General features: G+C 36.2%; 1 protein-coding gene across 1 annotated transcript in view; it reads right to left on the reverse strand.

The window, feature by feature from the left end:
* LOC131065965 (probable LRR receptor-like serine/threonine-protein kinase At1g53430) overlaps window positions 1-3,698 on the reverse strand; it is a 63,176-nt gene extending 59,478 nt beyond the window's left edge. The window contains exons 1-3 of the mRNA XM_058000579.2: window positions 3,590-3,698; window positions 3,165-3,209; window positions 2,949-2,995 (exon numbers count right to left, since the gene is read on the reverse strand). Coding sequence (XP_057856562.2) covers window positions 2,949-2,995; window positions 3,165-3,209; window positions 3,590-3,609 — 112 coding nt within the window. The 5' untranslated portion in view covers window positions 3,610-3,698. The remainder of the gene's footprint in view (window positions 1-2,948; window positions 2,996-3,164; window positions 3,210-3,589) is intronic.
* Between the last annotated feature and the right edge of the window lie 23,349 nt (window positions 3,699-27,047).

The raw sequence follows: 27,047 nt of genomic DNA on the forward strand, positions 1-27,047 counted from the left end.
CTTAAAACCTCTGTATCTCTAAGAGGTTTGTATCTGTTTGTACTCATCCAGCCTTTAGGGATGGTCTTTCTTGTCTAAGGAATAGAGCTAAGGTAGGGGGTTTTCTTCCTGATTCTTTCCCCCTACCACTCTCATTGAATCAGGCCTTGTATTCTCTTTTTTTGTTTAATACAAGGGTGCTGCCCCTCTGTAGCTATTTACTTATTAAAAAATAATAATAAGAAACCGTGTATATATTACATGTAGTGCTTATTTAAATAAGTGCAACAATTAATAAGGATAGTAATCAAGTAGTAACAAAAATACATGTATTTAAAGGACACCTCCTTTGGAAGGCATATATATCCATTGTGAAGTGTTGTATCTTTTATAAGAAATATACAAATATAAGAAGATGATCGGTGTAAGAGATACATGTAGATTTGAAATAAGTATACGAAGACTTGAAATAAGATTTGAAGGTGTTTCTTAATGTAATATCATCCAAAATGAAAGGAGACAATGGGAAGATCTTGAAAAGATTTTATGTGCAGATTTTGTGATCAAGAACATAATGAAAATCAATGAAAACAACAAAAAGCTTCAAAATATAATAGGAGAAAAATACAATGATAATAGATTGACTTTGAGTATATTTTAAGATGCAACATTTAAAGATATATTGTGTGTAAATGCTACACCATTCATTTGCAGAAGCATGTTGGAGAGAATGAGTAAGCCAATCTATGGGCAAATTTATGAGTATGAAATATATGATATTTGAAAGTTATTGTATCAAATATATAGGCTAGATGACATGTATAATTACATTTTTGAAGGCATACAAAGAGTTTGTCATCTATTGAGGAAGACATAGTTTGAAGGAAAATACTTATTCATTTAATAGTTTGTGCTTCCCAAAGAGTTGAGTGCCTTAAAGTGTAGGGGTTGGTGGTTGGATCCTATGAATTGATGATGTTAGTGTCTATAAAATTGTAAGAATATTTTATATATGAGAAATATTATGTTGTGGTTTTCTTCTATAAGGGTTTCCACATAAATATCATGTGTTATTGTGTTCTTCTCATGTGCATAATTATTGCTATTAAGTAAATGATATTATTATGATTGATTCAATTTGAAATAAGAAAAAGTTACAATATATTGATTCACGCCCCTCCCCTCTCAATGTATTTGGTGCTATTCAAGAATTACTTAAGAAAAGGAGCACAAATGAACAAGAAAGGAGCCTCTAAAGTTTAGCAACAAAAAAAAAACTATATGGGAGAAGGGTTGGGTTGGGAGGGAAGGAGAAAATTATTTTATTCCAACATGATGATGATGCCAGAATAAAATATTTTTAAATTTTCAAAAATATTGTAAAATCACCTTTTGTTTGATTAGAAAATAACTTTATACATATGAACAACTTGAGTAAGAGTTTGAAATTATTAATCTCTAATGGTAAATCATTACCTACATGTCGAAATACACCTTTTGGTTGCATAGTACTTTTGGGCTACTTGGTTACCTATAGAGGGATACATTGTGGGTGTTGAAGGTGCCCTTGTGGCATAATGGTTGTAGAACAAGAATTATTTCTATCTACTAGCAAGAGGTATTTCTATCTATTAGAAACTTGTGTAGGTTGTGAGTTTGTATAAACTATAGGTTTTATAAAAAAATTTATAAAAAAAAATAAGGTATGGATTTTATGGATTGTGATAAAAAAAAAATCTTTAGATTGTACTAGCATTGAACTTATACAAATTTGATATGAACATTAGGGTTTTTGAGACTATTTATAAGTTTTATGTCATATTTTATGATTAAATTCCTATATTTGTAACTAATAGTCTTGATCTCCTATTTTATTTGAATAAAATGTAATCTTAATTTTCTCAAGCCTTTTAAACGTTGTGGTGAGCTTAGATTTATACCATCGAACTCCACAATTTATTTATAGTAAAAAATATAAATGGACTAGAGTTATGATATCATGAATCTAATAACATTTTAGAATATTTAAAAAGTGATATTCTAAGTAAGATTAAATTTATAGTAGCTAATCATAAAATAAGAATTGATTATTCAACATTTGATGCTAATATCAAAATTTTATATTCAATGAAAGGAATGATATCTAATTTACAACTATAGATTCTAAATCTATTGAGGATAAGAAAGAGATAGAAAATGAAAAGATGGGGGATTGCTTTAACTAAGTTTTAAATTCTAAGAGAATAAGAAGAAATGTAGAAACCAATGAAAGAAGGCATTGATAGTAATCAATTATCCTATCCTACCTAAGTAATAAAAATAACTCACCTAACTAAACTTCATATGATAAGATGAAATTAAATAATTGTACCAACACATTACAAAGGATTAACACACAAAACTAGTTATATAAATTAGTGGTAACATATCAACACTAACATCAACAAAGGATATGAGAAGAAATAATTTAGATCTTTAGAGATAACATAGAATTTTTTTTATGAAATTTGATTAAAAAATTAATAAAAAATTAACCTAAAAATTTAACATTGAGGTTAAAGTTATCATAAAGGACTCTTTACATGACTAAGAAGAGAAAAATTTACTTATCATCAATACTTATGGACCTAGTTGTCAAATGGGTTCACATACTAGTTCAAAAAGAGAATCTATAAATCTCAAAGATTGTTTAACTCCCACTACCTTGCTAGCTTATACCACCTAGAAGAGGACAAATGAGGGGACAATTTTCTTACAATTAACTTCTAATTGATAAGTAACTCACTAATATTAGTCACATATTAATGTTAATAATTTTATTTAATGTCTTAAAAAATGAAGAAAATAGTTATACATTTATCATACCACCACATTTCTCATGTTACTTTTCTAATGAAGGCTAATATTATGTCAATTACTATAAGTATTTATGATAATAGAACATAAAAATATGTTATAGATGAACTCACACATTGGGTTTTTGCACTTGAATCCTCTTTGAAGATAATCTTGACCGCTGAAAGCAATTCATTTTCAATACGAACACACATATTTTTAGTGATTGTTGAGAATTATAAATTCCTTTTTTTATAAATAAAAGGACTAAATTAAATTTGTATATTATTTAGAACCAAATAAATTTTAATATATATTAATTTAAAAGTTCAAATAGATTAGAAGAAAACCTTTCAGAAGTAGAATTCTTGTTAAATGAATTCTCTATCAAATTCCTGTAGATTTGAAGGGATTAGTAATTAACCATCAAATCTATGTTAAATATAACCTAGATCAAAATAAAAGAAAATCTATAATGATGCTATGATGTTGAATCCTATTGAAATACAAATATCTATGGAAAATAGATCTAATAAAGGAATTTTGTTTTTGGCTTGAATTAGTAAAGATAACTTATGGAAGACTCTTGCAAATATGATAAGACTAGCTCAAGGATTCTATACATCTAAAGTTAAATTATTATTATATTTTATTGAAAATATGTTATTATATTATATTAATAAAAGAATTGTAAAAATACATAATTTTTTACAATAAAATTTGGTGAATTGACATGTATGGTGAAAATTAAAGATAAATTATTTGATATGCTTACTTTTGTTTTGTATTTTTCATCCATAAAGGAAACTCGCCGGAAAAATAATTGTATGATAGATCTCTGCAACAAAATTTTCAACATAAGTTCTTTGATCTATAAATTAAACAAACATTTATTAGATTTTAGTCCATGCTTAAATTACCTTAAATTCATGGTTTTCCATTTCTATGTACATACATAATTATCAAAGTTTTAAGAATAAAAATATGGGCTTGTGACAAAAAAGAACAAATAATTATTTCAATACATAAAGAGATAAAATATATCATCTAACATTTTTCAAAAAACTCATATTAAATATGGCCTCTTTGAGTATGATCAATTCCTTGTTTACATAGAATTCTAATTATTTCTAGACTTTGATACATTGATTCCTACATTAGATAGCTCAATTTTAGCTATCAAATGTGTGGTTACAACCAAGGTTATTAAATTTTCATATTCATGAATATTTTGGCACATAGTATTTAGGAGACATTTTTTAGTTCCTGCCCCACATGAAACTATTGGGAGGGTTTGCATTAAATAGTTAGTAAACATGTTCTACACAACCAATAGAATCGCTTAGTTTTCCCTTTGGAAAATTTTAATTCAATTTCCATATAGAAATGTGATCGGGCTTTAAAGACTGTTTGTGGCATGTGTGTTTTGGTAGGGTTTTGTTGGAGGATGCACACACATTCCAAAATTCGATGCAAGAGAAGGCACATATATAGAAGAAGGGGATGAAAACCAAAATCTTGTAATTACTAGTTCTGCAGGACGTTGTACATAGCTGGCAATTAGTGTTTCCATTAGAGTTTAGGGTATATACATCTACCTTGAAATGAGTAGTTGGTGATTGAATAGGTGGCATTTGCAGAGCAGTTCACGTGTTTGGACTTTTCTATAACATTTTGCATACATGCAAGGGTGAGAGGGAGTTCATAGATTGAAGGATTTTGTTTACTACGAACTCTGCTCATTCTCTAGATTCTCCGTGCAAGAACTAAGAAGAATTTATTTGTGACATTCAATCTCTGAAGTACTCAAAATTGTTGGTAATTGACACTCATCCGGTAAGAGTTAATGGCATTTTGGGTTGTCATTGATGGCAACTCATCTCTCAGTGTAAATATTCTATCTGGATCCATTACTTTGTTTTGTTTGGGTTAACTGACATTCACTTTGCTTCACAATCGGCTAAGTTTTGATCCCGGTAATGTGCATTTGGAACTCGGTAATGGATAGGACCTCGACGAGGAGATTTTGTGGCCTCGATCATTTCTTTCATGGATTTTATGGTAACATGTGAAGGATGACATGATCATTGGGATTATTTTTGAGATTCATTATGATCCAACAATCGACAGGTTTATATTTTTCATTGAAGCTGACATGGTGAAAGTTAGAAGGATATTTAAGGAGATCCTTTCAGCGATGGATAGCATATATTTTGGAATGTGAATTTTGATTGCAAATTATTCAGAGATTATTGGTATGCATTTTGGTCAGTGATTAGAAGCTTTTGTGTGCAGTTTCACGTGCACAAAATAATTGGTAGCAGAACAGGGCATAACAAAGCATCAACAAACTGGTACATAGCCAAGGATATCAGAGCATGAACCAAAACTTATCTAGCATGGTCAGATGTATCTTATAAGTTCATTCCTTATTGTAATTACTTTGTAATGCTTTGTAAGTTAGTGGGACTTCTTTCTTTGTGTTGAGCAGTGAGCTCTAGGCGGTTGGCCTGATTGCATGTGCAATCCCCTTCGTGTAATATTTGTATACCTTGATCAAGTATATAAATATTGTGGGTATCAGCGACGCTGTGGTTTTTCCCTTTACTGGGTTTTCCACGTATAAATATATGAGTTTATGGTGTTGCCTCTTTATGTATTATTTGGTGTATGCACTCTAATTTTATTTACTATTAACCAGTTAATAAGAAAAAAGTTCAAAACTAACATTACTGTTAAAAAAGTTACTGTTAAAAAAGTGATTCACCTACCCCCCCTTATTCTTGGACTCCAAAAAAATTGCTTTAATAAATTTTGGGACGGATTTTTGTTATTCAAACCCATGCCTCGTAAAAACCCTAACAACAAATAACTTGGTGGTTGCATAACCCTGGTAGATTTTGTTAAACCGATCTGAAATTGTAGGCCACATTTAATATTTTTGGATGTTTTTAATATGAAACCAACGTAGCATTGACAATAGAGGAAATGTATTGCAGATTTGGGGAGCAACACTTGGAGCAAGAATCAGGGGTTTGTGAAAGCATTGTAGAAAGATTGACAGTTTTGTTTTACACTGTTATTGGATCAACATAAGGTATTTGTCTTGGTGTGCCAACAACTAGGCAAATGAGCAAATTGGTGACAACATGTGTGGGCACTGAGTAGCTTCTAGATCTCCCAAGGGCACAAAATGGACTGCTAGAGTGAATTTTAAAATAAAAATAGAGGTAGGCAGAGCATCTCATTGGCAGTAGTATTGGCTCATACACAAAGATCCTATGTTGCATCTTGCGGGCAGTAGTAATGTCTTATTAAAAAAGATCCCTGGGTGGAATCTTCAAAGAGACTAATAGATGTTGTCCATTCTCTGCAATTATTAAAATGTTTGTTCCAACAACTTATATTTGCTCTACAATTATTAAAATGTTTGTTCCAACGACTTATATTGCTTGACTGAAAGGTTAAAAATTGTCTCCAGACTTGTAAGAGAAGGTAGTGTATTCATACGACTTTTTCTATTATATTTTAGCCTATAAATGCATCTAAACATGTTTTACCTATAGTTCATTTGTTATCCTTCCCTAGACCTGTAGGCAACGTCCCATGTCTCTTGACTGATATTGTATCATATTTAACTTAAAAGTAATAATATCTTGTTCCTACGACTTGAAATTCTTAATTCCTTTTTTATAAATATTTACTGCTAATGCTGCAAGATCACATTTTTTGAGGTATTTTGTCAAACAATTCACATACCTTGCTACTCCTATACATTTTGCATGCATGTCTAGTAGAGTTGCTTAGCTGGTCTAGGATACTTCTTGAAAAGCTACCTTTGCATATGAATACAAATTTCCTTATTTTGTATTAACATTTTACTAATTCATTTTGTCAAACAATTATCATGATAGGTTAATATTTTACATAAATGTATACTAACACATTATGTCAAAAAATTTGCATGCATTTCTTCAAATCATTTGGTAAAATAATTCACAGTGCAGAAAATGTAAATTAAGTTTTATAAAACCTTTTCAAAAAAAAATTGTAGTCAAGATCACTAAACATGTTTGATATGTTTCAATGAAAATTCATACCTATGTATCCTCTCATTCTAGACTAGACATGGGGAAGTCCATTCTTCTTAACCTACCAAAGCATTGTAATTACTCAGAGATTGCTAAATACTTTTTCAGCAAGCTATTCCTTTGAATACTTATATTTTTCTACAGACTGCATACATGTTTTTAGTGATATTTGCAGTTTCAACATCTCTGAGAAATAATTTTCCTTTATGTTTTAGTGAGCACTCAAATATTTTCCAACCTTCCTATTTTGGTATGGGTAAGGGGAGCACTGGTAAAGTTTCAAACTTTTAATTTTGTAATAACTATTTGCTTTTACTTAAAAAGTTTTGAAGCCTTTTAATAATCTATTGTATGTAGATGATACAATCATTTCTGAGTTTTCATTTACGAGATAGAAGCTTCTCTTCAACCAGTGCATACAATTTTGTCGCATTGTGTTTAATTGCAACTTAGTAAAGAAAAGAGCTACTGGAAAATCATGTGGAATAGATATTTCATCTTTTAGACAATTTCAGAATTTTCCCCAAGTTCTTTCCTCAAATTATAGACTGTGAAAACATTGTGCATAGATTGTTAACTCAATTGTAGGAAGTAAAAAAGCCTTGGTGCAGCTACAATCATGTATGGGTTTCACCCTTGTGCAACTACACCATCTTCCCATAGTACTATCATTTTTTAGATTCTGGAGATACAAAATTTGTTGATGTTATACCTTAGTCCCATTGACTTGTTAGTTGAACACATAGGTATGTAGAATCTGGCCTTATTGGCCCTTACTTGAGGACTTATGTCTAAAAATCCTTTTGGCCTATTACTAAGAATAGAGATAACTTAGTCTTTCAGCTTATTAGCATGAACACAGATAAACTTAGCATTTCAGCCTCTTTGTCAACAATTTCAATGTAGGAATATATTTACTTAAACATGTTTATATATATATATAGCGCTCAATTAAATAATATGGGCATAAACGATTATTTGTAATATGAAAAAAATGAAACTGAAGTTTTTCATTTTGATTAGCATTAATTCTATTTTTAATAAGAAATATTAGACATACAATAGTGATAATTTAAGTCGAGATTCAATATGTAGAGTGAGATGTTAAACAATTTTCTGGAGGTACAAAGATCATTATAGTACTATTTATTTTCTTTTGTAATAAGCCAAATGCTTGTAAGTTTGATATTCTTGGGTTAACAACTTATTGATTAGGTTGTGATTTGGTATTCCTAGCTTACTCTTCATTAGTGTTGCTTATTAGATTCTCTCTAAATATGCATTTATTCATTCTAATTGCTAATGATAGTGTCATAATTGACAAACTATCATTTTTTATGTTCCAATTTATTTAGTTTCTATATTATGATATTCTGATTTATTATCTACACTATCAAATATAATTATATTCTATTGATGTTGATTTGAGGATATTTTTAAATAGTAGCATCTCTAAAATAATTGGCTAAGTGAGTCGATAGACGAAATAAGATTTAATATAGTATATCTAGAACCTTTTTAATCATTCTACTAAGACTTATATAATGGAAGGTGGAGTATTTAGAATTAATATCGTGTGCAAAGTATTGATCTTATTAAGAATGCCGCCTATATGGAAAAAAAAAGTTAATGAACAAGAACATAAATTTTTGGTCTATGTGTTGTAAAGAATAAATAGAGATTGACCTTAGGATTAATAATGATGCAGTTACTAATGTGTAGGAGTTCTCATAGATCAGAATCAATCAAAGGTTAACATGATGTTGTTATTATTTAGGTACTTTATCGAGGCATGTTTACTTTTAAATTGTTAGTTTGTAAAATGGTAATGTTTTAGTAGTCTTCAATTTCATTTGTATAACTTGTTATGCCCTGCATACCTACCTCCATTAGTTTCCTTGTCTTGAAAATATGGGTCCCCTTTCTCTTTGTTTTATAGTTTTTCTTAGTTTTTGCCTTTTCACCTTGGAAGTCCGGAACCCCAAAGTCCCGAGGTGTTCTTTGCCTATTTTTGAAGTCCTACCCTGAAGTCCCGAGGTCTTGAATCATTCCTCTTGTTGAAGCCTCAGAATCCCAGAGTCCCAGAATACCGAGTTCTTCATGTTTTGTTGTTTGATGTGAACTTCGAAACCCTAGGGTCTCGAGGTCTTGCTTGTTTTGTTCTATCCTCACCTTGGAACCCTAGAGTCCCGAGGTGAGTTTTTGTGTTTTCACTTCGAAAGTCTGAAACCCCGGAGTTCTGAAGTTGTGTTTAAGGTGAGCGTACAAACAAAGCATCGAGGGGGGGGGGGGGGTATAAATAGGGGAAATGAACTTTTTGAAGCTCATTTGCGCACTTAGGTTTTTCTAGTCTCCTAGTTGTGATCACCTCCCAACTTCATGACCCCGTGTTGTAGAGTTCTTGTGAGATTTCTTCTGCCAGGTTGGTGGATTTCTTCTCCCTCCTTGTGTTTTCTTGTGTAGATTTTCTAGTTTCTTAGCTTAGATTTTCTTTTTTTTCTTTTTTCTAGTTTTGCATTATTTGTTTTCTTGCATGCCCTAGTTTTTCTAAACCTCGAACCCTTGGAGTTCTGAGCTCGGTAGTTTTCCTCACCTCGGAACCCCAGAGTCCTGAGGTTGGTCTTTTGGGGTCATTCTTTTATCCTGAAACCCTAGATCCCTGGAGTTCCAAACCACCTTTGACCTATCAATGAACTACCTAGAAACTCGAAACCCCTGAACCCCGAAGTTCTGAAGTTCTTTCCTTTTTGGCCACTATCTTGTCCACCCCATAATTTTGGCCTCCATTTGCCTCGAGTGTATATGGACCTCAGAACCCCAGAACCTTGGAGTTCCGAAGTCAGTTGTTTTTAAAGGAGTTATCTAGTCTGGAACCCTGGAGTCCCGAGGTTGGTGATGTTATTGATATTTTTGATTATGTGATGGGCTAATTTGTGGTTCTTTCTTGTAGATCAAAGCACTTAGATGGACCCAACCTCCAACAAGAGAGGCAAGGAATTGGTCAAACTCCCCATAACCATGAAATACCAATACCAAGGATAGGTCTACGTCTCAAAACTGGATGATCAAATCAGATGGGTAACTGACACAGAGGTGGGACACATTTAAGTTGGAGGATATCAAGGAACAAATGGATATGTCTAGACTAGAGGCACATTATAGGAGAATCAAAAGATCAAGGCTAGTGGAAGCAACTCTTTTCCCTCAATCTGTCCAAGCCCAAGAGTTCATAATGACCATAGCACAATTTTATAATGTAGACACTAGAAGGTGTATGGATGCTCAAGGAAGGAAAATAATTGATTTGTCAGCAAATATGCTAGGATTTGTTTTTGGTATTCCTTCCAGAGAGGGAGAGATGCTATTGACAATTGAGGAGGAGGCTGAAGAGGTGTGGAATAGGGACACCACCTCGTGCAAAAGACACATGAATGAAAATTGGCTTGAGGAGGAGATGAAAATAGGATTGAAGGCCAATGACATTCTAAGGGCTGATTTCAAGGAGCCGCAACGTGAATTGATTATTATGCTGAGAAAGGCCTTCAACAAGATAGATTGCCGACACTTCCACCCATGGATGTTTTATTTCATGACTACTATCCTAATTGAGAAGAAATATTTTGATTGGGCTCAGATCCTCTTAGATAACATACATAAGCAATTAATGGATGTGCACAAGATGAAGAAATTCTTCTTCAGTTCCTATGTTATCTGGGCAGCTGCTCGAGTAGGTAAATTTCCAGGGCTACAAACAGAGGGCCAACTCAGTGATGAGGAAGGGTAGAAGAAGGTGTGGGAGTATTACACACAACTCCCCCTAAGAAATGCAAAGACACATTACAAAAGAATAAAAGATGCCTTCCTTTTCTTTGTCATCATCAAGCTTATAGGTGATACAGGTTACCGAATAAGACCAGAAGCAATGAAAATAATTAGGGAATGAGCATGTTGGTTCATTCAGAACCAATGATCCACATATATTAGGGTCAATGGATTCATGAGGAATCCCATGTTGCTCCCCAGATATTGTAATGATAGAATAATACTCCTGGAATATGTTAGGCAGATGCTCGGCCTTCAATCAGTGTTGTCTTCAAAACATAAGGTAGGGATTGATTTTTCAGTTTCTATTGGTTACTTTTCTTCTTCTAAAATCCAAGTAGCCAAGACAACGGAGTTGGAACTCCAAGATTTAAATTTTAAAGAGTTCGATTATGCTAGGGAATACTATGATCCATATGGTAAGCTGAAGAAAATAATGCCAAAGGCATATGAGGGGCATAAGTTTAGATTGGAGGATTTTTGGGTGAACCTCAAAGATAGTTTTGAAGTTAGGGAGAAATACTATTGTAGGCTCCCAGTACCATAAATAAGAAATTTTGAAATAGAGACCAATCTCCCTAAAGAATTGAGGGATGATGGTGATTTATTAGACCCTGTATATGAGGAACATGGCATTGATACAAAGCCTCTTTCTCCAATAAGATGGTTAGCACAAGAAGATGTAAATATAGATATAGTAACTAAGACTATCATAGAAAGAACTAAGCAATGGCTAAGTTTGAGGGTTAGGTCGAGTGCTTCAAAAGGGAAGCAAAAGGAATTTTCCTCCGGTGTTCCTCAATCACGGGTCCACAAAGAATATGCCCACAGAACAAGGTTTGGTTCCAGAAAGAACACATCAACTGACCCGGATGAAGTTGTAGAACCCAAGCAAAGTACTGAGGAACTTTTGAATAAAGTCAAAGAACAAATGAAAATGTCAAAATTATTGAAAAAGGCTGCAGATTTTGAAGTGAGAGAAGGGCTAGGAGTTGTGCCATTGGCAGAGGTACATCCCATTAAGACGAAGATTGGGAAAATGCCAAGAGAGGGCACTCAAGAGGAAGGAGAATAAAGAAAAGTTGATGAAAGTGCACAACCTCCTCCTGATATGACAAATGCATCTACTTAGCTCCCGCCAACAACAACCACACAGGCTCCAATTTTGACGTCAACCACTACAATCCCTGTGATAATCCCTCCACCATCACCACCTAGTATTTTGTAGCAATATTAGAAAAATTACCTCCAATAACCACAATAGTGACTCCAACTGTTGAAAAGGTAATTGCTCATAATATTGAATCTGATTTAGACCAGGAGAGTGAGAAACCTATGGAGCAATTGGTGTAGGGAATGGCCAAGAAGAAGAAAGAAAATAAGTCCATTAGGCTCAAGAAACAAATATCGGTTGACCCCATGGAAATTGACAAACAAGGTTCATCGATGGAGCAACCACTTGAGGGAGAAATAATACATGATGAATCTAAAGATTCACAAGATGAAAGATTGGTCTTAACCCTAGAAGACCAAGAGAATATGTTAAAAGAAATAGTTTCTCGAGAAGAATTGCAAGAAACAGATATAAATGAAGAAGGTAAAGAGTTTGAAAAAGAGGTAAGTGATAAGCTTGGAGAGTTGTACAAACAACAACAGTTAAATGTTGATGCTTCTCTCCAAGGAAACCTGGCTCAACAAGTTGCTTTAGCCCAAGGACTTCAAGGTCCCAAGCCAACTGATGAAGAGGAGAAGAATGAGGCAGAGGATCAATCAAAGGTACATGTGGTGACTGCTGATGTTGTGTCACATGAAGGTGATAAGGATAAGGACACACCACAATGGCTAAGTTTCACCTTCGAGAAGAAGAAGAAAATAACATTGACAAAGGTCACATTACAATAGGCCATCACTGAAGAACCACATAAAATGAAGAAGACTAAAACCATACATCATTTTTCAAGAACGGGTTATAGTGAGGTGATTGCCGATGTAGAAGTTCCAACGCAAGTTGAAGGTCAAGATTCCCCAAAACACCAAGTGTCATGGGTCAGATTGGGTAAATAGACCAAGTGGGGAGAGCTAGATACGTTGGAACTTGCTACTAGTGTCATTAGGGGCCGAATATAAAAGGAGCACATCTCCCACTCAAAGGTCAAGGCACAACTAGAACAATATAAACAACTATTGGTAGAGATGGGTAAGCCCCTAGATTTATGTATAGATGACAACCTGCCTTCAACCTCATCACTCCCATAAGGAGATATAAAAGCATTGGTTGAAGTGAGACAAATGGCAGCTACAACAAAGGCATGGGCACAAACAAATGCCTTTAAAATTAGATTATTTTTGCAAAACACCATGAGAGAATATGAAAAGGCCATGCAGGTTGGAGAAGTGTTAGCTTCATATTCTCAATAGTGGGAGAAAAAGTTCAACATTTTTGGTAAACAATGTCAAGTTTTGAATGAAGTTGTGAGTCTCGGGGAAGAGGTTATAATAAAAGAAGACCTCTTAGGCGGAGATAGTTGTGAAAATTTTCAATCCTACATATACATTTTTGAGTTGAAGATTGAAATGCTTCAACAATATGAGAAGGATATAATGGGTATCCGGTCTCCCCTTCTTAGTTCAATAAAAAACTATGATAAGTTTGTAGAGCAGTTATTAGGAGTTTTTGGGCTTGGTGTACCTAGTACCGGACATATGGAGGAAGACAATGTATTCCATCAATGGGATGCATATGAGGCACATTATTTTGTAGCTCCTACTCAGTTTGATGTGGCATTAATGGATATGTATACATATTTAATAACTCAGTGTCAACAGGCTGCGAAGAGAATAGAAAAGTTGGAATGTAGAAGGAAGAATGCAGAGGAGATTTTGAAGAAATGCAAGTTTAAGATCCAACATGTTGCTAACCCTCCTGCTGAAGTAATTGCATGTATCATTAGCAACTACAAGTCCTATAAAAAGAAGTGAAAGATAAACATATGATTGCTGATGATATCATGAATTTTTGAAGGAATTTTGCATAGCACTATACTGGGACTTCAACTGCACCTCCAACTTTCACTTTAGTTTTTGAGAAAATTTTGCATGATTACAAAAGCTTGCCTCATGCAACATCATTTTCGTAGTGCTCACCCAGTCCCAGTTTTATAATTGTTAACTGGAGTCCAAGGCAAAGACTTGCAAGTCAACTATGACTCCTTGCTTTTTGAAGCTTAGTTTAGATAGATTTATTTCCTAGAAAGTAGGGCATGAAAATATATAAGTTAGATTTTTTGGTTCATTGTAAGGGTCCACAAATTGACGATTTTAGGCCCACTTAGAGATTTTAGATTATTTTATGTAGATTGTTATGGACTTGAGTAATTTTTGTGGTACATTCTTTGGAGTTAATACAAGAAGCAACTTATAGATTGCCTGATCTATGCATGTGTTTTAAGAATTCATTCTTTGCAATTTGGTAATGTCTATTTTTTGAAATCAACAACTTATTTTGGTCTTATGTTTTATTGCTTTATGAATCATATTGCTCATGTAAGTGGTGTATGAGAATTAATGTGGTAGAATGATATTGTGGTGATATTCTTTCCATGAATTTGTGAGGTTGCATGACTTTGCATGTTTATTGGAGGTCCCTTATTGAATGCTGGTTTGGATAATATTGATGATTTTTGGATTGCAGGGTACTAATTGAGTAGTTCATTAAGTTGTTATTGAATTAATTTCATTGTTATTTTCTTGTTTCCCTATCTTTTGCAATTTATTTCCAAGCGAATCTTAAATCATAAAATATAAAAAAGAAGAAGTTAAGTTATTGAAAATTATTGGTATTTAGTTTCAACCAGCAGGCCCCTTAACAAGTACAACCACATCAACCATTGAGATGCCCATCACCATCGAGACCTGACTATAGAGACCTTGGAGTGATTGGTTCCTCAGAACTTATCACTTTTCAAGAGAGGTGGTGAGTGTTCACATTAGCTACCTGATTGTTGGTGAGAGTGTCAAAACACCCGTCAACATAACCAACATTATTTTGTTTACCATTTGATTTGTTAGATCATTAATATTTTAGGTTACATAGTAATATTCATGTTTATTGTTGTGAATATATAAGGCCCTAGGATTAATTTGAATATATATATATATATATATATATATATATATATATATATATATATATATATATATATATATATATATATATATATGTAGTCACATAAATCTGTCCACTTAATTAAATGAATACTTAGTATTTATTTGATTATTTAACCATCAATTAATAATTAATTAAAATAATATTTAATTAATTCATCTTAACCCTATTCTCCTATTAATTAAATAAATTATTCAATTTATTTGATTTAATTCACTTAACCAAATTCAGACTATTAATTAAATAAATAAATCATATTTATTTAATTAAATCTTCTCTCACATTTAAATAAATTAATATTTATTTAAAACCCCCAAAATCCCACCTCTCACATTTAAATAAATAAATCATTTATTTAAATCACCTTTATCCTCCACCCACTTGTATTTTCCTACAAAAGCAAGTTGCACAATTATTTTAAATAAATAATTTATTTAAAACACCTTTATCCTCCACCCACTTGTATTTTCCTACAAAAGCAAGTTGCACAACTATTTTAAATAAATTATTTATTTAAAATCCTATTTATCCTCACCCACTTGAAACCTTTAATGGTTTCCCTTAAAGTAGTCAAACTTGATGGCTTTAAAGTCTTCAAACTTGATGGCTTCCTTCTATAGTCTTCTTAAGACTTTAATGGTTTTCCTTAAAGTCTTCAAGCCTTTAATGGTTTCCCTCAAAGTCTTCAAGCATTTTAAATGCTTTATCTTCCTTTTTCTCATTTAAATAAATTAATATTTTTTAAATATTTATCCAAATGCAACTTACACCATTTAATTGAAATAAATGATTTTATTTTAATTGAAAATACCAAAATTTCTCCCACTTGCATTTTCCTACAAAATCCACTTGCATGCCTAAACCCCTTCTAAATTCTTCTAAACCCTTCCTAATTAGCCTAATCCATCCCCTAAATATTGTCACATTCCTAAGCAAATTGGAGTCACTTCTCAAAGACTCCAAAGTCTTTGAAAAGCAATTAATGCTTTGTGTGTTCAACAAATTAACCCTCAAAGTCTTGGATAACCTTTGAAAGCTTCCAACCTTCAACCACTAAATGGCTCAAAGTCTTGGATAACATTTGGGTTGAATTAACCATTAATGGTTAATTCAACCCTCCCACATGGTTAAAACATTTGTTTTGACTCAACCTCTACCCAACCCAAAGGTCTCATCAGGCCATTAATGCTTTGACCATGATTATCTCTTAAACATTTGCACAAAGGTTTATCCTTGGATTAACTCTTAATCCAATGGGTAATCTTAATTTAGACTTGACCCTTACCTTCTAGATAACCATGAGGTCTTCTCAGGCCTTTAATGCCTCCAACCTCTTCTCTCAACCCAATCCTATGTTGAAACTTGTCACCATTTTATTGGTGCCAATTGTGCACATGGATCCCCAACTTTCAATCCTAACCCTTGTTAAGATTGCTCAATCTTAACCCTTCATTTCCCCATTTCTTCTATAAATAGAACCCTTCTCCTCAAGCAAAAGAGAAGCATTTTAGAGTATTGTTGTTATACTGGCATTAGCATAGAGCTTTTTCATAGCATCACTATCTACTCTAGCATAGTATTTAGCTTTTCATTTCATATTTGAAGCTTAGTATTAAATCTCAATCCTCCATAAGCATCCATAGTGCAAAAAGCTGCTGAGAGCTACACTCATTTGGGACTTGGAGAGGAGAGGAACAAGGGAGGAGCAACTATGAGCATCTTGATTAGCTATTTCATTTTATGTTTATATGCTTTCTATTTCATGCTTAATATCTCTCTTGATATGCCTGTTTAGGATAATCTTTTGTTGCTAACACTAACGTTTGTTTCTTGTGCTCTTGTGTGTGTTGCCATCAAACAGATTTTCTAATCCTTTTTGCAGAGCATCATTTGGTGAACCCGACGTGAATCCAAACACCAAAAAGATCAATTTTTTTTTTTTTTTTTTTTAACCAATAACATGTTTGAATGTTGAAAATGTCACACAGGTTGCGATTTTGACACTGTTTTGGTGCGTTTGGCATTATTTTGGCGCTATTCACCCTGTTTCAGTGCTTTTCCCTTCTTTGTCTTTCCCTTTCTTTTAGTACGTTTGTGTTAAATAGTGCCTCTGTTCAAACGCAGACTAGCGCTATTGTAACAAAACGTTGTACAAATCACTTTGTAACCAAAAAAAAATAAAAAACCAAAAAAAAATAAAAATTTAGGCTTGTAGAAGCCCACCAAATAGGCGGATTTTACTAACTATTTTTCTCTTTTGTGCAGATTTAAATTAGATTAAAGAGTAGATTTATATTTTTTTTACTAACTTGTTTTTGAAGTTGGTTTTAAAAATGAATTCACTTTTTATTTTGGTTTAAAATTAACTTCACATTTCAAATTTGGGCTTTTGAAAAAGAATCACACATTTGTTTGGGGCTCTTAAAAAGAATTTCATTGTTCAAAGGTAAAAAGAACCACAAACTTATACAAAAACAACTTTTTTTTTTTTTTTTTTTTTGCAAGTTAGAAAACAAACTTCGTTTTGGTGCTTAAAATCAACAAGGCAAATTTTATTTCTTGCATCAAGATAAAACTCACAATCCACACTTCCATTTTTGGTGCAAATAAAATTCACAATCAACTTGTCTCATTTTCAAAGCAATTTTACTTCATGCAAACGTGTTTTTCATTAAGTTGACCAGGATTTTCAAATTCTAGTTTACTCAAACAATTGCCTTTGAAAATTAAAAAGAACACCATGATTGTTGGAGCAACATCTCCAAATAGTTAGATCACATTGCAATGATAGATTAAAAAGAACAAGTGTTTTTCGTGCTTGGCACACTTGTGCAAAGAGTTGGTCGAGTGGTCCTACCTCTAACACACACTATCCTCTCCCTTGGCTCTCGTGGTCCTAGGTGCAAGAGAAAAGTGTTAGTAACACTCAAATTTTATCTTTTTAAGAGAGGCCTGCCAAGGGATCGATACTCTTGGGAACGACCTTGAGCGGTAAATCCTTCGAGCCGCTATAGAAATCAGGTGTGAGCGAAAGCTGTAGCCTTGGGTATAGCTGTTCCTACAGTGTAACTGGCCGAAAGGACAAATGGGCCCCACCACCAGTTACAAGGCTCTTAAGTGAGTCACTACAGAATGAACTTATGTCCAAAAACATCGAACATGACTAAACACCTTTAAGTAGTAGCCCACCTGTTCTATTGATTGAGGATATTTGAGGTATAATTTAGTGCAAGAGCATAGATGGTTTTGCTCCCAAGATACTCACCATACATATTTCCTTGAGTAGAAACATAGCTTTTTGAAAAGTCACTTGTGGCTTGATAAAAGTGGTGACTCCCCCATCATAGGGATCATCTATTTGTTATGCTCGTGCAAGACTTAGTATATCACATCCTTACCTGCCACGGCGGGATTCATAAGGTATGTAGTACCAAAGTCGAAGAAATATCAAGATGTGGGCTAAATTTATCACAACTGGCCATTTGACCTTAGGGATAAAAAGTGTTTGAAGTGTGTTCGTTTTACAGACCTAGTGCGAATTGAGCCGACTTCAGGCTTTGGAAATACAACTTAAAATAAATCTAAAGGAAGGGTCAAAAACAAGTCCAAGGATTGGGTTGATCTAGACCCATACTCATTTGTGCCTTTGAGGCTACAATCTTGTGTTTGTGTGCTTGCTTTGTTTTCTTGTCAAAGAAAAATCAGAAAATCAATCCCAAAAACAAAGTATTCATCCAACATCTGTCAACACAACCAAAAATACCAAAAACAAAGTGCAAACAAACAAAGAGTCAAAAATTTATGACCATTCTTCACATCTTGCGAAAGAAGAAGTGTCATCAGAGTATCACCTTGAAAAGGAGACCACTAAGCTCAAAGGCTTTAATCAAAAGGAGGAAATTCTTCTATATCAATCGACAAATCTTTGTCTCCCATAGAGTCTTTCTACATCGCATGCGTCTATACCTTCAAGGTAAAACAAACGAGTTTGATTCAGAATCATTGAACCGCAGAGCTTTTATGCAATATAGAGCTCTGAGTTATCACAAAAATCAAGGAGGAAAGATTAATCCCAATTTCTTCCCAAACATCTGTATCACCTACAACACAGCTCGAGAAATGCCACCAACGCCTGAAAGGGAAGAAGTAGAGTTTGTTCCATTTGTAACACAAAGTTTTTATTAAAGTTGAAAACAAAACATCCATCATCTCATTCATACATCATTTTTCCATCATCAATTCATCCCAAAACTCTCAAAACATTAAGAGGTTCTTGTCCCAAGATTCCTTTTTTAGATATTGCTTGAAATCAAACACATCACATCACTTTTAGATTGTTTCTACATCTAGGATAAGCTCATCCTAAGAGACACATCTACGCAGGTTAAAACTAGTTCATGAGTGAATCCTCTCATTGCTAGGTAGTCAAAATCTGTAACACATCTCAGATTTCTCTACACCTTATCACATCCAAACTCATCAAAACAAACAAGCAATTCAAAGAAAGAATTCTGGTTACATTTACCTTTAGAGTGCTAGAGATCTACAATCCACTAATCATCCATCTTTCATCGAACAACTCATCATCATCTTCAATCAACTTCAACACAAACTTGCAAACAAAATGGCTCAAACCCGATCGCAATCAAGGCAACGAGAAATAGAAATTGAGGAAGAAGAGGACAACCTCAATGAATTTCAAGAAGCACTTGGAGGAAATGTAAATGATGAAAACCCAAGTAGTCCCACTCCTTCAACAATCGAAAGGGTTCAGCATAACCCTCACTTTAACAGATTATTTGATGAAATACTAAGGAGCAACGCAGATGCTCACTTCTTAAGACTTGCTCAAGAAGGAGCCAAACTCCCCTCAGACTTTGATCTTGCCCAATTAAGACAAGCATCAGAAAGACAAAGTCGCCATGAGGAGGAAAGAGGTAGAAATCACATCAGATATAACATCCCTCGAGGTAACCCACCACCTCCTCCTCCAAATGAAATGGAGATGTTGCGGCAACAAGTCGCGAATCTCGCCCAACAACTTCATAGTGGTGTTAGGACCAATCAATTCTCACTTAACGACATCTGTCCTTATCCGTTTGATAGGAATCTTTATATGCCACCCTTTCCACGCGGGTTCGAAACACCAAAATTCGAAAAATATAGAGGAAAGGGAGATCCCCGTGATCATGTCCGAGAATTTCATTCCGCTTGTCTCGAAGTCGCTTATGAGGACACATACCTAATGCGCCTTTTTCCCCAAAGCTTGGGAGGAACAACCACATCATGGTTTTCCCGACTACCAGGTGGCATAAGAACATTTGAGGAACTCATCCAGAAGTTCCTATCTCATTACTCTTATAATATTGAACGCGACATCACCATGGCTGATCTATGCAACACCAAACAAAAACCAGGTGAATTATTCGCAGTATTCCTGCAACGATGGCGCCAAATGTCTAGCAGACGTTCTCTTCAGTTACCTGAACGAGAACTAGTGGAAATTTTCATTTCCAACTTAAACGAAGAAATGGAATTTCACCTGGATGTCAAAGACACAGACTCTTTTAACGATATGATCACCAAGGGTATAAAATGTGAAAGGGCACTCATCAAAAAAGGACTCATCAAAATCTTTAATGAACCAAAAGATGCTCCTCGCCCGCGCTTCAATAGCGATAAACCGAACTTCTGGAACAAGAATAAGAACATCGTCAACGATGGAGTTGTGGATGCTCGGACTGTCCAAAATGCACAACCTGTGGTTCGGTTTGCAGGACAAAATCCTCCACCTCAAAATAACACAAATGTTCCTCTTAATCAAGGTCGCATCACATCTCATGATGAACCAAGACCTCGTCCACAAAAACAAAAACGCACATACACTCCCTTAGGGGAACCCATTGAAACAGTGTTGCGACAACTCCTCTCTCAAAATTTGGTCACTCTACCTAAGCTATCAAACTATGAGCCTCAAGTCAAACCAGCATGGTGGAAAGATACTGAACACTGTGAGTTCCATCAAGGAAGAGGACACAAGACAAGTAATTGTCACCGATTGAAAGATCTCATTCAAGATCTTATTGATCGAGGAGAAATTGAGATTGAAGGACATGATCCAAAAACGACAAATAATGATCACCTGATGTTCAAGAATCCACTTCCATCACAAGATCAAAGGGGTCCTTCCACTTCCAGGCGAGGCACCGATACCACTGACTATACGCAGGCTGCGTATAACTACACTGTAAATCACCTGTATGATGCCAGTGAACAAATTGCAACCATAACCTTCAAAAATCCCACCTCAAATTGCAATGTTGTTACACGTCGTGGCAAGGTCACCATCAAGGCAGCTCCACAAGGCACCACCTCTGTCCCGAAGCAATACAATCTTGTGGAACAATTAGACAAAACCCCTGCACTTATATCCATTTTGGAGCTTTTGCGTCTGTCACCCTCTCATAAAACAATCTTGGATCAAGCACTCCAAGAGGCGTCAGTCCCTGCAAATCTAAATACGGACCAATTTCAAGCCATGGTTGGAAGTCTAAAGTCATCACCTTGTCTCACTTTTTCTGAAAGTGACAACTCTTCCTTCCAGCAACCTCATAACGCCTCACTCCACATTGAAGGCTTCGTCAACCAACACAGGATCAAGCGAGTCTTGATCGATAATGGAGCAGGCCTAAACATTTGCACACTACAGTTGGTCACAGCATTGGGATATGCAATAGAATCAGTGGATCCTCGTAAGAAGATCACCATCAAGGCCTATGATGATGCAGAGCGTTCATCCAAAGGAGCTGTGGTACTACCAATCCGAGTGGGCCCTGTGGTAAAGCATATCATTTGTCAGGTTCTGGACCTTCCTCTGCCATATAATCTATTATTAGGGAGACCTTGGATACATGCCATGCAAGCCGTTCCATCTACCTACCATCAATGTATCAAGTTCCCACATAACGGTGCAGAGATCACAATCCTGGGCGACGCAAATCCCTTTGCATTTTGCAATAATATCAGCCATCAACCAGAAATTACTGTTCCTAATAATAGGGAAGCCATTTCCTCCACATCATATGTAAATCCCGCCTCTCTTGCTAGTTCAAACACCCCTATACCCAAGCAAGAAAAGCTTAAGATGAAAATCGCAGAGGAAGGTCCTGGAGAATACAACTTGAGTCAGCTCTTTTGTGTTGGACAAATGCCCACTTCTCCTAGAACACATGGTAAACCACAGCAGTTGCTCCAGCAACCACTAATCACGCCTCCATGTGCCTTAATGCCTTTCATTCTTGGAAAGAGTCAAGAGGAAGAAACACAAGATGAGGACCTAGCGGACTGGATCTATAAAGATCCCATCACCACTGACAAACCGCAAGTTACACTTCCTACGGAACAATATGGCAAAGGCCTCCTCATTATGCAAAGAATGGGATATGATGGTCAGAGTGCTTTGGGATACTGCAAACAAGGACGACACGAACCTCTACTACCAGAATTCAAGCCCAAAGGTAATACAAGCCTTGGCTTTGAAAAAGAGATCCTTCCTAAACTCAGATTCAAAGGAAAACCCAGCAAACCATTTTGCCCACCTACTGTAAAGAGGACACCTTTCATAATCAAAGCACCATCAAGCAATATTGCCATTGCCCCATCGAGGCTCACAACCCCACCACAACCATCACCAGTGCCAAACATCCCATCAAACGAACCAGTAATCCTATCAGCAACACCATTTGTAGCAGCAACTATATTGGAACCCGCAGCAGCATCTATGGCACCAGTAGTTCCAGCAGAAGCCACTGAGTCACCATTACCGATACTTCCAGTGACAAATCCATTAAACCCCATCACAATTCCTGCAGCACCGATCACTACAAGGATACATAAACCAATCACACCTACCGTGTTTAACTCCAAAGACATCCCAGTATGGTATAGCAATCGGATGCTGGAGAGTGATTCAGAGACCGACTCACATGAGTGGGAATTCGATTCAGTGCAACTTAACACTTCAGATGAGGAAGACACATCACCACCTCCACCCCGCAAAGACATCCCTGTTTACGGAGAAGCACAGATAAAGACCACTTGGGTACCTGAGCTGGAAACATCTTCCACAGACCCTACGTCTCATCCTACGCCTGATTCTGACAAGGAGAGTACCATCAACGACCTTCACCACACTGTCTTAACCCTCACTGATACATCTCCCGCACTTAACTTAATCGATGAAGTAATGCCCATTATCCACCCTGAACTCATCGAATGGAACCAATCAAATCCTCCATGTCTTGACCTCTTCCAAAACGATGAGGCTATCATTGACTTTTTGGAATTAAGGGATAATCTACCAAGCGGGGATCACAAAGCTGGATTCGCCATTGAACTTAATAGCGCAGCATACTTCGGGGCGGATGCCAAACCCTTCAGCTGCAAAAATATAACAATAAAACATGGATCTTCCAGTGAAAATCACACTGTGGCACTGTTTGATCCGACAAAAGTAAAAAGAAAGAGCGTATCCAATGGTGAAAACCTCTCTGAGGCGCCTGAGGATGAAGGGTTTGACATTCTCCCTGCTAGTACACAACAGGAACGATCGACGATTCTCATTGAGGAGACTAAAGAATACAATGTGGGGACTCCTGAAAACCCTCATATCATACATCTGGCATCTCTGCTCACTCCAGAGGAACAGCCTAAGTTTATAGAGTTCTTCCAGAAGCGTCAGATCAACTTTGCATGGTCATATGCAGACATGCCTGGGCTTGATCCTGATTTAGTCATGCATCATCTCACAGTAGCAGAAGGAGCCAAACCTGTTAAGCAGAAGCTTCGTAAGATGCATCCCCAGATTGCAGTGCTAGTCAAAACAGAACTCAAGAAACTTCTAGATGTTGGTTTCATTAGGCCAATTGATTATGCAGAATGGATCTCCAATATTGTGCCAGTCGGCAAACCAAAAGGGGGCATCCGCATTTGTACAGACTTCAGAGATCTGAATAAGGCATGTCCTAAGGATGACTTTCCCCTACCAAATATCGACATCATAGTGGATTTGACAGCAGGACATGCCATGCTTTCACTCATGGATGGCTTTTCAGGATATAATCAAATAAAGATCGCACCAGAGGATCAACATAAGACAACCTTCACATGTCCATGGGGCACATACTGCTGGAATGTAATGCCTTTTGGTCTAAAGAATGCAGGAGCAACCTATCAAAGAGCAATGACCACCATCTTCCATGACATGATGCATACTATGATGGAAGACTATGTGGATGACTTACTAGCAAAATCACTCACAAGAGAAGGACATCTCCATATCTTAGATCAAATCTTTGATAGACTGGAACAATATCATGTTCGACTCAACCCAAAGAAATGTGTCTTTGGAGTAACCTCTGGGAAGCTTCTAGGATACATTGTCTCAAGCAAAGGTATTGAGGTCGATCCAGCAAAGGTTAAGGCAATAATGGACATGCCACCTCCAAAGAATATCAGTTAGCTAAGGACACTACAAGGACGGCTTCAATCTATCCGCAGATTCATTGCACAATTGGCTGATAAGTGTCACCCATTCACACACCTGCTACACAAGAACATCCGCTTTCAGTGGGATGACAGATGCCAGCAAGCATTTCAGGCACTTAAAGACTATCTCATGAATCCACCATTGCTGATGCCACCAGATCCAAGTAGACCATTATTGCTCTATATCTCAGCAACAAGTACAGCATTGGGTGTACTACTGGCACAACATAATGCAGAAGGAAAAGAGTGTGCTATTTACTACATCTCTCGCACACTTGTGGGCTATGAACTCAATTACACACCTATTGAGCGAGCTTGCCTAGCAGTAATCTTGGCAGCCACTAAACTGAGGCACTATCTGTTAACACACAAGGTGCAACTCATTGCAAAGATTGATCCACTCAAGTACTTACTTAGCAAAGCAGCATTGACAGGTCGTTTGGCCAAATGGGTAATGATTCTAAGTGAATTTGATATTGAGTATGTGGACCGTAAAGCTATCAAAGGTCAAGTTATTGCAGATCAATTGGCCGCTGCACCACTCATAGGCGATCATCCTCTCATTTCCAATTTTCCAGATGAAGAGATATTCATGATCACAGAAGCACAGCCATGGAAACTATATTTTGATGGTTCATACACTAGGCACGGCTCGGTGGCAGGCATTCTGTTTATCACACCTCAAGGTGATAGCATCCCGAAGTCTTACAGGCTCACATTTCCATGCACAAACAACATAGCAGAGTATGAGGCCTTGATCACAGGACTCAGGTTAGCCATACAATGGAAATTACAAGAACTACAAGTATATGGCGATTCCCAACTAGTCATTCGACAAGCAACAGATGAATATCAGACCAAAGATGATAAACTCATGCCATACAAGCAAATGGTGGACAATCTAAAAACATCATTTACTACTATCACTTTTGAGCAGATACCAAGAGATCAGAATCGAGCTGCTGATGCCATGGCTACCATCGCATCTCTACTAGATCTTCCACAGAATTCAACACGCTACGAGTTCTTGGTAGAACAGCTTTGGATCCCCGCTTATGATATCCCTGAATCTGAGATGATATGTCGCCTTGTCGGTTCAGAATCCCCATGGTATGGTGAGTTCTACACCTATCTCCGTGATCACACCCTTCCTCCTAACCAATCAAATAACCAACGTAAAACCTTCATTCGCCAAACTGCTCGATATACCATTATTGCCGAAACCCTATACCGACGCAGTCTTGATGGTACTCTCCTTCGATGTCTGGAACAAGATGAGATAACAAAGGCTTTGGAAGAGGTACATGAAGGAATTTGCGGGACTCACTCAAGTGGTCCGTCACTAGCCAAGAAACTCATGCGAGCTGGATACTATTGGCCATCTATGGAAAAGGATTCCTACTACTTTGTCAGGAAATGCAAGAAATGTCAAGTTCATGGCGACCTGATACATGCACCAGCACAGGAACTACAACCAATCACAACACCATGGCCTTTTTGTCAATGGGGCCTTGACCTTGTGGGTAAAATCCATCCATCTTCATCCAATGGCCATAAATTCATTATTACCGCCACCGAATATTTCACCAAGTGGATCGAAGCTGTTCCACTTACCCAAGTCACCGGCAAGCAGATCGCCTCATTCATCCTCAACTACATCATCTGCCGGTATGGTGTACCCATGTCCATCGTCACAGATAACGGTCTTCCTTTTAAAAATCAGGATGTCCGTGAACTTTGTGAGAAATTTCATATCCAACACCGCTTTTCCACTCCCTATTACCCACAAGGCAATGGTCAGGCCGAAGCATCCAATAAAAACATATTGAGAATCCTAAAGAAGACAGTCAATGATGCCGGTCGTGATTGGCATGTTCAATTGAATCCAGCATTATGGGCATATCGAACTAGCATTCGAACCCCTACAGGTGCAACTCCTTATTCATTGGTCTATGGTGCTGAAGCTATCTTACCTATTGAGGTCGAGATACCATCATTACGGGTTTCCTTGCACAATCTCATCGATGATGAAGCCTACAGAGTATCCCGTCTTCAGGACTTAGAGTTACTAGATGAGAAGCGACAAGCTGCATACAATCACCTCAAAGCCTATCAGCAGCGCATGAGTAGAAGTTACAATCACCGAGTTAGATCTCGTACATTTGAGGTAGGTGATCTTGTTCTTCGAGAAAATCCTCGCAACCAACCAAATAGCGAACATCAAGGCAAGTTTGAATCAAACTGGTTGGGCCCATATGTTGTCACTGCTGTATTCGGGTCCAGGGCATATCAATTGGCTACATCAGACGGAGAACCGCTCGCAGATCCAATCAATAGCATGCACCTCAAACGGTTTTATACCTAAGGTATACATATCAGAAAATATCAAAAACATTCAGAAAAATGTCCTGAAGAAAATATAAAAACATTCAAAAAAGTAAAGAAAAATCATGCATCCAAACGGTGAACAACCACTCCGGTGGCACCTTGGGTAAGAACGATGGTGAAAACCTGGCAAACAGGCGCCACTCGTAAAGGCTATGGCTCCATTATCTTTCAGACTTGTGGCGATCACATCTACTTCATACATACATCCATCCATCCATCAA

This window comes from Cryptomeria japonica, chromosome 2, assembly GCF_030272615.1.
Source record: "Cryptomeria japonica chromosome 2, Sugi_1.0, whole genome shotgun sequence".
Lineage (NCBI taxonomy): Eukaryota > Viridiplantae > Streptophyta > Pinopsida > Cupressales > Cupressaceae > Cryptomeria > Cryptomeria japonica.